Source organism: Echinops telfairi, unplaced genomic scaffold (genome assembly GCF_000313985.2).
Source record: "Echinops telfairi isolate 266 unplaced genomic scaffold, ASM31398v2 ScPeMD7_3533;HRSCAF=4204_0, whole genome shotgun sequence".
In the NCBI taxonomy this organism is placed as follows: Eukaryota; Metazoa; Chordata; class Mammalia; order Afrosoricida; family Tenrecidae; genus Echinops; species Echinops telfairi.
This window is the reverse complement of record NW_022107431.1, coordinates 17,570,575-17,584,388: the sequence shown is the minus strand read 5'-3', so window position 1 is coordinate 17,584,388 and position 13,814 is coordinate 17,570,575. Positions and strand designations below refer to the sequence as shown.

At 49.6% G+C, this 13,814-nt stretch overlaps 1 protein-coding gene across 2 annotated transcripts in view; it reads left to right on the top strand.

Moving 5' to 3' along the window:
• The window catches only part of MTHFD1L (methylenetetrahydrofolate dehydrogenase (NADP+ dependent) 1 like), a 169,730-nt gene that overhangs the window by 12,030 nt on the left and 143,886 nt on the right, over positions 1-13,814 (top strand). For both annotated transcript variants that reach the window (XM_045294645.1, XM_030886872.2), the window contains 5 exons: positions 426-476; positions 564-617; positions 2,311-2,435; positions 5,456-5,556; positions 7,331-7,467. In XM_045294645.1, the coding sequence (XP_045150580.1) occupies positions 426-476; positions 564-617; positions 2,311-2,435; positions 5,456-5,556; positions 7,331-7,467 (468 nt within the window). The remainder of the gene's footprint in view (positions 1-425; positions 477-563; positions 618-2,310; positions 2,436-5,455; positions 5,557-7,330; positions 7,468-13,814) is intronic.

The window sequence follows — 13,814 nt, the reverse complement described above, 5'->3', positions numbered from 1 at the left end:
CGTTGCTACTTCATCGCTGTCATTTTGCTACTGTTATGAATCGGGCGACCCCTGTGAAAGGGTCGTTCGGCCCCCAAAGGGGTCGTGACCCACAGGTTGAGAACCACTGCTTTAGCGGCAATAGGATACTTCTGGATTTTCCCTCTCATCTCATTTGTGATTCTCACTGACAGTGACCTGTAGGACAGGGTAGAACTGCCCCCGGAGGTTCCGAGACTGTAGCTCTTTATGGGGAGGAGTAAGGTTCATCTGTCTCTCTCGGAGTGGCTGGCTGCTTCGAACTGCTGACCTTGTGGTTGGCAGCCCAATGCACAGCTCATCTTTGCGATCAGGTAGAGCCCGACGACAAAATTGGTCTCTGTGGTGTTTTGTGCCACTTCGGACAAGTTTTGTGTCGTACCAACCTCTTTCTCTCCTCCCTCCAGGCCGGCGAAGATAACTTCATGCAGGAAACGAACCAGCACCTGGCAGCGGAGGTGAGGCTCGGGCCTTTAAGGCCACTTGGTCATCTGTAGCGAGGTGCTTTCTCTCTCAGTGACAAGGACCCTGTGTTCTCTTTCCAGGTGGGTCTGGACATCACCCACATCTGCCTCCCTCCAGACAGCGGTGAGGATGAGGTAATGTCTGCCTGGTGGTGGAAGTCACAACAGTGTAGCCGGCGGGTGGAGCCCACTTGGTGGGTCCATGGGGAAATGACCCGGTCATCTTCCGTAAAGATTCTCTCTCACTGTCACGGCCGAGTCATAGTGACCCTGTTGGACAGGTAGAACTGCCTCGGGTTGTCTAAGGCTGTAACTCACCTTTCTCCCCTGGGACCATTGGATTCTGCCACTTGGGGCGATGAGGAGTTGAAAATCAACGTGAGAACAGCTCTCCTTCACCCTCGTAGACGCTTGCTTCTCTGGGTGGGGCTGGAACAGACCCGCTGCGTGTGGGGGCTGAATTCCCGAGGGAAAGTCATCCTGTCCCTCTAGTGTAAATGGCCTTCATCACTTGGTCCTGTACGTTGAAGCCCTGGCTTTGTTATTTTGGGTGCATTTTTTCAGGGTTTGTGTTATTGGGGGTGGGGTGGGATATAAGCTCAGACTATAAGCTCTCAAGAAAGGCAGAAATTCGGTCTTTTTTGTCTTTCGCTTTTCTTTCCCTTGAGCTGGTACCAAGAAGGTGCCTAACGTGTATTTACTGGATGAGCGCACCGCTGAAACGTAACTTTCTTTCTGGTGTTTGAGTCAGGTAGCTCTTGTTGCCCCTAGACCAGCTGCCAGTGGGTCAACACCTGTGACCCCCTGCGTGCCAGAGTGGGATTGTGGTCTACAGAGTTTTCAGTGGCTGGGGTTTTTTTTTTTTCCTTCCAAGCCATCTTTGGGTGGATTTGAACCTCTAACCTTTTGGGCTAGCCACCCAGTATGTGTGATGCATACATAACTCCCTTCTACCCCCACCACGTCGTGGCACTTGCCACAGTGAGTTTCGTGTGGCTTTGAGACACAGTCAGCCAACACTTTCTGGTAGCGAGCTCCATGTGTGTGGGCTAAACTCTCTCTCACTGGCAAGCGAAGCATTTGGCGCAGTGAAAGGACTATCTTATCTCCTGGCGCAAAGCAGGAACACCCAGAGAAGGGATTGATTGCTTCATTAAAGGCATAGCCAGGCGTGAGCTTTTCCCTAAGCTTCCCAAACTGTACCTTGGCCTTTTTTTTAACAAGTAGTGAGTTCTGTCAGCGTTTGTGGTGGCAAAGGTAGCCTTTGCGGTTAGAACTGCAAGGGTTTGGATCTGCTACCCGGTGCCTCCTGCTGGCTGATGTTGGGAACTGCGGGCGAGATGAGTAAGCTCTGTCGTGCCATTGTGTCTGGGCTGGAGGCTTGGCTAGGCCAGGCTGCAGTACTTGAGACAAATGCTTATTGGCACCACCCCACGCTGGCAGCGTGTTTGGCTCCAGGCATCATTGTGGGCAGGTCTTTTGCCTCCATGAATTTTAATAACTATCGAGCTTTTGTTTGATCTTGCTTGCTTGTTTTGTTCTCCCCCCCTCCCCCACCTCCCCCCTTTCCCTTAGCTACAAGTAGAGCCAGAAGCAAGAGCCAAAGAGAAGTCACTTAAAAGTGGAGCCAGCTTTTTCCCGCCCCCTGACCTTTGACCAACAGGATGATGACAAGAAAATCATCGATTTCCTGGTGCATTACACCAAGCCTGACCCTAAGAAGGCACTAAACCCGGGGCCTTTTGACGCTTCCCTTCTTAGCTATAGTTGCTGCTTGTCGGGCTCCCCAGGCTGATGTTTGTTTCGGGGGCTTTCCTGTCTTCCTTAGATCATAGATGAGATCCTGAAGGTGAATGAGGACACCCGAGTCCACGGTCTTGCCCTTCAGATCCCTGAGAACTCGTTCAGCAACAAAGTGCTCAATGCCTTGAAGCCAGAAAAGGACGTGGACGGGTAAGGGAACGTGGACGGGAGGCTGCTGGGATGCCCACGGCTTCTGCTTGTCTCCGGTGGTCCCCGTGGCCCGAGTCCTTGTTAGTTTCGGCTCTGTCAGGAACGCCGATGAAAAGACCGTGTTGAGACACTTAACGCATTACCTGTAAACCATTTGTAAAGGTTGAGGGCGTTTCAGATCCTGTATCAGAATGTTACATCGTCCGGAAAATTCCATGCACTCGTTGGTAGTGCGTGGGCTGCTGCCCTAGCGGACTGCTATGGTCTCGGGACACCAGTGTCAATGGTTTGGTTGGGGTGACATTTGGGAAATCACCTCACCTCGGTCATCGTCATTGGAAAAGCCCCTGTCTGGTTAAGATGTCCTAGTGGTGCGGTGGGCTGAGCCTTGCGCTGCCAACCACAGAGTGGGAGGAAGCAGACCCCTGTCCTTCGGGAAAGGCGAGGCTGTGTGCTCCTTTTACGGTGACTTACAGTGTCAGGAGTCTGTATTCGGGTCACCCCATGCATGGCAGTGGGTTTGGGTTTCGGTCCGATTTACAGAGTCTTACTGAAACTCTTCTGGAAGCTCCCTGGGTGGCACAAGTGGCTGGTGCTCAGGTGCTAGAACAGGTTGGCGGTTTGAGCGCCTCGGTGGTGGGGAAGAAGCAAGGCCTGGAGGTCTGCTCTGTAAGGTCACGGCTGTGGATAACCCTGGGAGCAGCCCAGGTGTTCTCAGAAACACAGGGGACCCGGAGTCCAAGCCACCCAGTGGGCACAGGGTGGGCACAGGCTCGGTTTCTTTGTTCTTCTCTTCGTTCATCCTGCTGCCACATCAGGTGTTCAAGACCAGAGCCCTCCGGCCTGCTAGCAACCCCTGACACTTCATTAATGACACGAATGTTTATTCGATATTTGAGGTGTTCTGATGTCATGGTAGGGGGTCAGTGAGAGGCAGGAAGCTCTTCAACGGGGTAGATAAATAGCCATACTGTGGCTGTAACAATGGGCCGAAACCTAACAATCGTGAGTGGAGTGCAGCACCCGGCAGGGCTTTGTTCTCCGGTTAGCAGGGTCGCTATGGGTCAGGACCCACTCGGTGGACTCTTCACAACTGATATTGTGGTCCTGGCCTAACATGGTATGATGTAAGCTTCATGGGGCTTGGATTGTTGCCAGCGCATAGCCTGTGTTCTTATATGGAAACATGTCCCATTGTGGCCCAAGTGTGTTTAGAGGTACAAGGCTGAACGCTTAGGAGATTAGATGGCTGATCTGGTATTACTGCAGGGGCAGGGCTGAGGGGTCGGCTCAGGTCATCTTCTATGGTGACTGAGACTAAAGGGACACACAGAGGTTAAAACGCTATCACCAAAACTTCCCATCCAATCATAGGCTAATTGTAAAGGGGTCTTCGATAACGAGAAAACCTCCACAAGTTTCTGACCTTTGCTGAAAGGGAGAGAATTCAGGAGCCATTTCTAAATGGGCCCATCTTGATTCTAACTTGGGTTGAGGACATTAGCTTCACCAGATTGTTTCAGAATGTTCCAGGTGTGCACAAGGCAGGACCCGGGAGCTCTTGATTTCCCAAGGAGATATGCACTGAGGTCAAGTGGGAGTCAGACCTGTGGACTCACAAGTCTTGCTGGGTCGCTCGGATTCGCACAGTTGGGCTTGAATTTTTATCTTGATTGAGAGATCCATTTTCTCAGGGGCAAAGGGGGCCCTGTGGGGGCAGTCCGTGGTGGTTCATGAGTAGGATTCTCGGCTTCCATGGTTTGTGTAGGTTGAGCCCACCCATTAGTGCTGAGGAAGCAAGGCCTGGCAGTCTACTTCTGTAAGATCACAGCTGTGGAAATCCCTGGGAAGCCAGGTTCTCCTCTGAAACCCACGAGGCGGCCATGAGCCAGAGCCACCCAGTGGCCACAGGCTCGATTTCTTGGCTCTTTTTGATCTTTCTACCATTGCTGTTCCTGATCAGGTGCCCTTGAGGGACATCCGCTACCCCTGTGTCAGTGGAGACTTTTCTGTCCGGCGATGCTGAGCAGGTTGTAGCAGATTCTAGACTAGCAGGCACCAGGAAGAAACGTGTGGTGGTCTGACGCGAGCAGTCGGCCTGTGAAGGCCCATGGATCACAGAGGGCTGCTCCCATTGTGTGTGGGATCACCCGGTATGTGAGGCCAGGTTGACTAGAGAAACAAATCTAGGGACACTCCTTCGTGTAAGCACGATCTTTATCTCAAGGAGCAATTATATATCAATTAATATATTAAGAAAGGATCTCAGCCCAGTCCAACTCAAGTCCATCAGTCCAATACTAGTCTATCAGTCCCTCTTCAGATGCATGTGACCACATGCAATGATGCAGCGTGCAGGAAGGTCATAGGCCAGGGTGTAACGTCCTAGCGTGCAGGAAGGTCAAAGGCTGGTGGGTACAAAGTCCTGTAGATCCAAAATTTGGGGGAAAACACGACAGGGCCCAGCAGCAAGCGGGAAGGTGAAGGCAGAGAGAGGGATGGGTGGGTGCTGCGTGTGTTGGTTCCCCGACCTTCCTTATGAGAAGGCCACACCCACAAGGAGGCGGCATCAGGTTGAATACCACGCCTCCACTTTTATACATCTTCAAGTGGACATGAAATCATGTAACTACCATGTCGGAGCCAGGGAACAGTGTGGCAGCACGTAATGACACCCAGTGAGCCCTGCCGTAGCAGGCCTGCCGCCGTGTCACACGGTTTCCAGGGGTGCCATTCCGTGGTAGTCCACTGTCGTCTGCCGGCTTCCTGGGGTTGGCAGCGAACACCTGTGACTGAGGCCCTCCAAGTGGAACAGAATGCTTAGCGCCTGTCCCAACTCCCAGAGACCACACGGACATTTCTCAAGGGGCTGCCCTAAGAAACCCAGGGCCTTTATTTTTCTGTCCAATTGTTCGCATGTGCTTCATTTGTTCTATCAAACACGCCTGGTCTCATGCTAGCTGAGACCATGCTACGTTCTGGCCAGGCTTTGACTTGCCTGCTCTTCTCTTTCTGACCAGAGTGACAGATATCAACCTTGGGAAGCTGGTGCGTGGGGACGCCCATGAATGCTTCATCTCGCCGGTTGCCAGAGCCGTTATCGAACTTCTTGAAAAATCAGGTAGGATGCCCCTAGCAAAAGCAGTGCTCTTTTCTGTTTATTGGTATCGATGTTGTTGCTCAGAAACAAGGACTTGTTTCTGAAAGAGTCTCTCCGAAACCTGGAAGGACCATTCAGGGCCACCTGGAAGGACCAGTGAGGTGACCTTAAATCTCCTCCTCGTTTTTGGCGGGTGGGAGTAAAGGAGAGAGAACGGCAAACTTCAAAAGGGAGTTGGTAAAGATGATTCCTTTGCTCCCGACAAGCTGCTCCACCCGCTGTCAGGAAGCAAGTCACAGCACAATGAGAAACACTGCGGGTGTCAGTTTCTCAAGTCTGTCAGTCTGTCAGACCTAGACCTAGCTAAGGCGGACACCGAGCCTGCCTGAGACGGGGGCGAGGCTGGTGAGCAGGGGCACGGAGCAGAAAGCTTCTCGAGCCTCAGCTCACCTGTCCCCCTCCTCCGCTCTGCCGTGTCAGTGGGACTGAAATAAAAAATGTCGCCTTGGTTACTAAATGGAGCAAATCATGGTTGACTATTCATATATCTCACAGGGACCCTCGAGTGAAATCTGTGTAGAACTGCCCCTGTGAGTTTCTGTGGAAAAAAAAAAAAAGATAAATTACATGAAAACAGTTGTACGCTTTTTAAAAAAGTGAATTATAATCATGGTGACTAAAATTGGACGTACCCATTGACTATCCAAACGCCGTGATACACCGTTATTAAAGTGATGGAAAAGGAGGCAGTGGCCGGGACCAGGACTTGGGCCTGGTGGGCAGCCATGATTCAGAAGCCACCGGAGGCAGCCAGCAGCCCCACCCAGGGCTGGACTAAGAGAGCTGGATCTTTATTTCCCATGAAAAGTCAAACTCGAAAACTCAGACTCCGGCTCACCGCGACCTCATCAGACAGGGCAGGACTGCCTCTGAATTTCAGGGACAGTGGAACTGCCTCTGAATTTCCGGACGGTCACTCTGTCCGGAGGAGAAAGCGCGGTCTTCCTCCCGTGCAGCACCTGGTGGTTTCCAACTGCTGACCCTGTGCACTTCGCCCAACGAGTTCTGACCACTGCCTCCAGGCCTCCCATGGGTCGGAGTTAACTCGATGGCACTGAGTTTTGAAATTATTTCGTACGTGCAAGAGCTTTCTAAGAAGCCCTGGCAGTTCTTTGGTTAAAGTGCTTGGCTAAACAAGAGGCCGGTAGTTTGCACCCACTTGCTACTTCATGGGAGAAAGATGAATACTCTTAAAATCCCCGGGGGCAGCTCCTCTGTCCGATAAGGTCACTCACTGTGATTTGACATCGACTGGAGCAGTGGGTTCGGCTTTTTTGGTTGTTGCTGATTTTCCTTTGTTTAAAGGGTTGCTAGCGGAGTAAATAAAATCCAACCAGATCCATGTTCTCTATTCTAATTGGAGTAGAAAAAGAGACAGTTGCCACCCTGCCCCTTAAAACATACAGAAATCCCCAAATAGTTTGAGGATATACTCTTAGGTCAGTAACTGTAGTCCACATCTTTTTCAATCGGATAGGTTATCCAGACAATGGTTCTGATCATAACATTCCCAAAGATGGCAGAGAGTAAATGTTTTTGCTAATAAATTGCAGCGGTCGGTTTTAGAAAGGAATTCACTCACATGACTTAGAAACCAGAAGTGTTTGCAGCGGGAAACTTGGTTAATTACCACCGCCCAGTCCTAGAGCATATTCATCGGGGTGGGGGCCGAGAGGGCCAAGTTGTTGAAGATGAAGGATCTGAGTTCTTGCTGACCATCCGATTTGGCTGGCAGACGTGGACTTCAATGGAAAGAAGGTCTTGGTCATCGGCGCCCATGGGTCTTTGGAGGCGGCCTTGCACTGTCTGTTCCAGAGGAAGGGCTCGCTGACCATGAGCTGCCGCTGGGACGTGCCGCAGCTGCAGAGCAAGGTAAGCTGCTCCCGGGCAGGGACTTCCGCCCGTGAACTGCGCATGTATGTTGGGAAAGAAGAAAAAACCCAGATGTAGAAGCTGAACCTCTACCTTGAGAAGGCAGAGAAAGTGAAACAGGAAAACTCAAAGGTTGAAAATAATAGAACTGAGATGAATGAAGCAGAAACCAGGAGCCCTCATGCCGTAGGGGGTTAGTAAGCATTGCTCTGCTAACTGCAAGGTCAGCAGTTCAAAACCTCTAACCACTCTGAGGGAGAAAAATGAGGCTTTCTATTCCCATAAAGATTTACAGCTTCGGAAACCCACGGGGCCCCTTCTATCCTGTCCAATAGGGTTGTGCTACTCTGGGTGGGAATTGACTGGGTGGCCGTTGAGTTTTGCTGATCAGCAAAGGCAAAGCCTCTTAGGAAAATCCGATGACATTGACACATGATTAGACAAAAGAATCCAGAGATCACAAACAAGGTGAAGGATGAACAAAGGCCAGGATCACAGAAACAATGCAGTTTGTTTGCTTTTCAAAAAAGGCTATAAACCACTGCAGGCTGGCAATTTTGACAATTTGCTTGCCGTGAGCACTTTTCCTAGCACAGTGTGACTTCCAGAATGGACTCGTGTGTGAAACGGGGCCACACGCACGAATAGAGCTGTACCCAGGAAGGGCCTTGGATCCGTCTACCCATCAAACAAACAAGCAGAGGAAAGCCTGACGCTGTAAGAAACCCAGTGGGGTCTGACGCATGATTTACCAAGGAGTCAAAGAAGGTGGAGTTCTAATCTCGCCTCCAGAGACTAGCAAAGGAGGAGCCCCTTGTGCCTCATCTAATGAGGCCAACATGAGGCGAGGATGGGCACTCCCTGCCGAGCGTGGGTGACATGAGCTTTAGCAAATGATTAGAAAGCAATAATCAGATTAAAATGGCGGTCACATATCAGAAAACCTATGATTGCAGTTCAGCACAAGCATCAGCTTAGAAACTACCCAGCACACTAGATGGAGAGACGGGATCTGAGAAACTTTGTTCTCCAGACAACACCCTGGTTTTAAAAACTCTTTCTCTGGCAATCGAAAGGAATTTCTTCACCAGAGAAACTAGGTATAGGTGATATTTGGTTTTAAACGCCTGGTCAAAATTGATAGCCACTATCTCACTTAGTAGTGCGATAACTTTTGATGACGAGTGGAAAACACCCGTCTTTCATACTCAACGACATGCTTATCTGTGTAGACGTCTAATCCGAAACCAAACTCACTGCCATTGAGTCAGTGCCAACCCACATCCACCCTGCAGGACAGGGTAGAACCGCCCTGTGAGTTTCTACTCCTTCCGAGAGTAGAAAGCCCTGCCTTTGTCCTGCTCAACAGTTGGTGGTTTTGAGCCGCTGGCTTTGCAGGTAGCAGCCCAACACAGTAACCACTACATCCCCAGGGCTCCTACCTAGACAGACATCCAAGAGACTGACCATAAGAACCAGCTTGATGGATCATCATGCAAGCATCACTTGATTCTTGATATTCTTGATAGATCATCATGCAAACATCACTTGATTCTTGATATTCTTGATAGATCATCATGCAAACATCACTTGCATGCCTAAACACTAGCAGCAACAAAATGACATGTTTAAAAAAGACACAGTTTATAATACCCATGAAGAAGTATAAGGTACTCAGGCAAAACTTTAGAAGTTACTTAAGATTGTTGGAAAGAAATTTATAATTTCTTGTTCAAGGCTGAGACGTTCCAGTCCTTGAAGATGAATTCTCTCCAAACCAATACATTTGAATAATAGTCTTCACAATATTTAATTTGGTAGACTTTGTCAAACTGATTCTAAAGGATGTGCAGAGAACCAAACATCCTTATGACAATGTTTGAGAAGAACAAAGGGGTACAACTCATCTAATCAGATGGTGTTAAAACACACACACAAACTCACCACCCTCGGGTCAATTCCGACTCATAACGACTCTGTAAGACATGTAGAAATGCCCCTGTGGGTTTTCTGAGACTGTAACTGTCCAGGAGTAGAAAGCCTTTCTTTCTCCCATAGGTTAAAATAACGTACGTCAGTAGCAGTTAGATTGGTGGTCTAGACCAGCACTGTAGACACGGCAGAAGCCTGGGGATAATCCAGACGTTTAAGGGAACTTTTAGGTCGGGGGGTGGGGGGGGGGTGGGGGATTGACTGACAAAAAGCATTGCTTTGGGTGCTTGTGCCGGCGAGTCGGTTCCAACTCGTACCGGCCCTCTGTACCACAGACACACGTCCTGTGCCAGCCTCACACGTGTCCTTATGTGTAAACTCTCCGGTGCCGCCACTGTGTCATCCACCTCGTCGAAGGGCTTCCTCCCAAAGTATGTGAGACAGCCTCTCCATCCTTCATTTATTACCTCTAAGGAGCATCCTTGCGGAACCTCCTCCTAGGCAGATGCGTTTGTTCTTTCTGCAGCCGTGGGGCTTTCAAGGTTCTTTTTCCAGCGCCATAAATCAGATGCATGATGCTTCTTCGATCTTCCTCCTTCAGTGTCTGACTTGCACATGCAGTGGGGCCGTTGAAAAGATCCTGGTTTGGGTCAGGCTCATCTTCGCCTTCAAGGTCATACATAGCCTTGGTTTTCAACACTTTAAAGAGGTCGTGTGCAACCCATTTACCCAGTGGAATGCATCCTTTGATCTCCTTGTTTTTAAAATTTATTTTATTTTTTATTAATCATTTTATAGGGGCTCTTACAGATCTTATAACATCCTTTGATCTCTCGACTGCTGCTTCCATAGATATATATAAACTTAGTTAAAGTGTGTGTATATATATATATATACATATATATGTGTGTGACAAGCGTTTGATATATATATATATATATTTGTTAGGTGCTGTCTAGTTGATTCTAATGCATTGTGACCCCATGTGACAGGGCACAACTGTCTCATAGCATTTCTGAGAATGTAATATAGAAACAGATCACCAGCCTTTTTCTCCAGGGGGTCTCTTGGTGGGCTCAGAGGACAGCCTTCTCAGTGAGATGCCCAGCGCTTCATAGTTGTATCACCAAGGCTTCACGGAAACCGGTGTGTGTGATTGAAATGCTAACTAAGCACAATATACAGAAATCAATTCTCGGTTAAGGACCTAAATGGGGATCACAGAACCATGAAACTTGTGGAAGACAGTACAGAACTGTGCTGTCTTCAGCCTACAGAGAGCCAAAAGGCCCAAATTTCCAGGGAAAAGATACCCTACATGAAAATTTAAAATAAAACCCTGCTTTTCTTTCTTAAATGATTGAAAACCTGAAGAGACAGGGGCAGAAGATGGTTCCCATTCAACACCTGGTTATTAGCAACTAGTAAAAGGGCGCTGAAATCAGCAAGACAAAGAAAACGGACAGATGACATTATTCACAAACAAAAGACAGGCAGAAAGTCGGCAGGGTGCGAGTGGGGGTGGGGGCAGGGTAAAGTTCGCCTGTGGCCTTTCACGTTCCACCGCTTTCTTTGTCGCCAGAGCTGCGCTTTGTCTCCTTTGTCCCCGCTGCAAACTCACCCTTGTGACAAAATTTTGCAGCTAAACATTGGACCAGTCTGTAAGGGGAACAGTCACGCTGGTGAGGTGTGAGCCCCATAGATTCATCAACCATTTGGTCCCAAAAGGGCAGCGTTGACCCAGGAGTGAAGTTCAGAAAGCCAAGGGAAGAAGAAGGGGAAACAGGAAGGGGGTGGGGGACCCAACGTCTGCTGGTCTCCTTGGGCTGTTGATTGACCAGCAAGCCCTCGGGCCTGCTCTATGACGGTCACCACACGGTGGCAGCCTCGTCGCGGACATGCCCGGCCACGCTGATGGCCTTGGCCGCTGGAGGGGAAGAGGAACTTAGGCCTTGTCTTGAACCCGGCAGCTGGGGGAAACGCAAACACTTCCACTGGCAGCCGGCTGTTTTCACAGCTGGGGCCGATACGATTGCTAAGTTGCATCTCTGCCTCGGGAAAAACAAAGGCATTTTTCAAAGTCCTTTTTTACTACAGAAATACACCTCCTGCGCTCTTAGCTTTGCGACGTCTCATTGTGCTGTGAGAATGATCGAGAGGCTCTCCCTTCTAGAAACGGAAACTCCCTGCCATGGAGTCCAGAGCCTTTCCTAGGGACTCTTCGAGCACTGGCTAGAACTGCCCCTGTGGGTTTCCGAGACCGGTCCTCTTTAGGGGAGTGGAAAGCCTCATCTTTCTCCTGGAGTAGAAAGGCTTTGCCCTTTTTGAGCGGCTGGTGGTTCAAACACTTACCCTCTAAAGCAGTGGTTCTCAACCTGTGGGTCACGACCCTTTTGGGAGTCAAATGATCCTTTCACAGGGGTCGCCTGATTCATAACAGTAGCAAAATGACAGTGATGAAGTAGCAACAAAAGTGATTTTATGAATGGGGGTCACCACCACATGAGGAACTGTATGAAAGGGTCATGGCATGAGGAAGGTTGAAAACCACAGCTCTGGAGAATTTAAAATTTAGGAGGCATCTTGTTTTCTGTGTGTTTGGAACTTCGGACTGGATTATAAACCAGCCACCTCGGACACGGTTATATTATCAATTCCAGGTGTGCACAGGGGATACATTAACAAAAGGGCACTGCTTTGCAACAGGTATCGAAATATGGGTGTTTTGTTGGGGGGCAGAGGTCGTAGAACATGCGGAAGAGCTTCTTCAATATGTCTTTACGGACCGGCGTGGAAGGTCACTCTACTATGCATCGTGACAAGCGTTTGATGATCGATAGGATCAGATACACCTGTGAGCCATACGTAACTGTTCCAACTGATGTAGACATTTGATGGAAAGGCAGATTTAGGGATGTAAGTCATTTGTCGTCTGGAACGTTCTTTTTCCTTATTTGACTTCAAAGTATCATCCTACGTTGTTGTTAGGTGCCCCAGAGGCAGCTGTAACCCATAGCGACCCTGTGCACAACAGACAGAAACCCGGTCTAGTCCTGCACCAGCCTCACAGTGGTTCCCATGTCTTTGTTGCAGCCACGGTGCCAATCCATCTCCTGGGGGGCCTTCCTCTTTTTCGGTACCCCTCCACTTTACCAAGCATGGGGCCCTTTTCTAGGAACTAGTCCCTTCTGACGACAAGGCGGAGTCTCACCATGCTTGCCTTTGTGGAGCACTCTGGCCACACTTTATGTATACATTTTTCTGGCCATTGTACACTGCAGACATACATTCATTTCTGCCTTCTCTGTGCACAGCTCACCACCGGAGGCTCTGTCCTCCACCTGTGACACCACACTGTCTCGACAGGTTCCATCACCACTCATTCAGGCTTGCTCTCTGCCCCTGAAAGTCCTTACCTTGGTTTAGGTGAATTGCCGTCAGATCATTCTTCTAAAGGACCAGGCCCTGACCTGCTAACTGAAAACCAGCAGGAGGAACGATGAGGCTGGCAGCTTCTGCAAAGAATTATAACCTTGGAGAATTATACCTATTGAATACCCGAAGAATTATACCTGTTGCTGGAGGCGGTGCTCAGGACAGAACAGAATCTCCTCCTGCTGCACAAACGCCCTGCTGTGGAGCCGATTCAGACTCACAGCGAGCCTATAAGACAGGGTAGAACCGACCCTGTGGGTTTCTGAGACTAAGGAAGCCTTGCTGTTTGGTTCACGTGACTCTGGGGCTTCGCTTCCTTAGCAGGAATTCTAGCCTGTTGGTCACGGCAATTTTTGGTCCATCCCTCTCATGAAAGGAGCCCTATTGGCGCGGCGGCTTGTGTAACTGCAAGGCCAGCAGTTCAAACCCGCCGGCTCCTCCCCGGGAGAAAGATGAGGCAGTCTGTTCCTGGAAAGATTTACAGCCTCTGAAGCCCTGGTTCTGTTCTACCCTATAGAGCTGTGAGGAGCCGCTGAAGTTGATGGCAGTGGGTTTGGTTTTGTTTAGCTTACCCCCCAAGAGGACCCTGGGCCCTCTGGGGGTCGGGGGATTAAGGGTGGTCCAAAGAGCATCTTGGCATGGACGGGGCCTTAGGACAGACCCCTTCTCCCTTGCCACAGCCTCGGAAGGCTTCTCTGAAAGTCCCAGGGAAGAACAGAGGAGATGTTTTTGTCCTCCGATGTAATTAAAACAATGAATAAACTCTGCCTTTCAGATCTTAGTAGGAGGGCTGGGGGTGTAGTGGTTATGAAAGGTAACTGAAAGGTCAGCAGCTCGAAATCACCAGCCGCTCCTTGGGAGAAAGGTGAGGCTCCCTACTCCTGTGGAGTTACGGACTCTCAGGGTCGCTGTGAGTCAGTGTTGGCTCGACACCAGCGAGTTTTTTGTTTTAAGATCTTTTTTTTTTTTTTAAACATTTT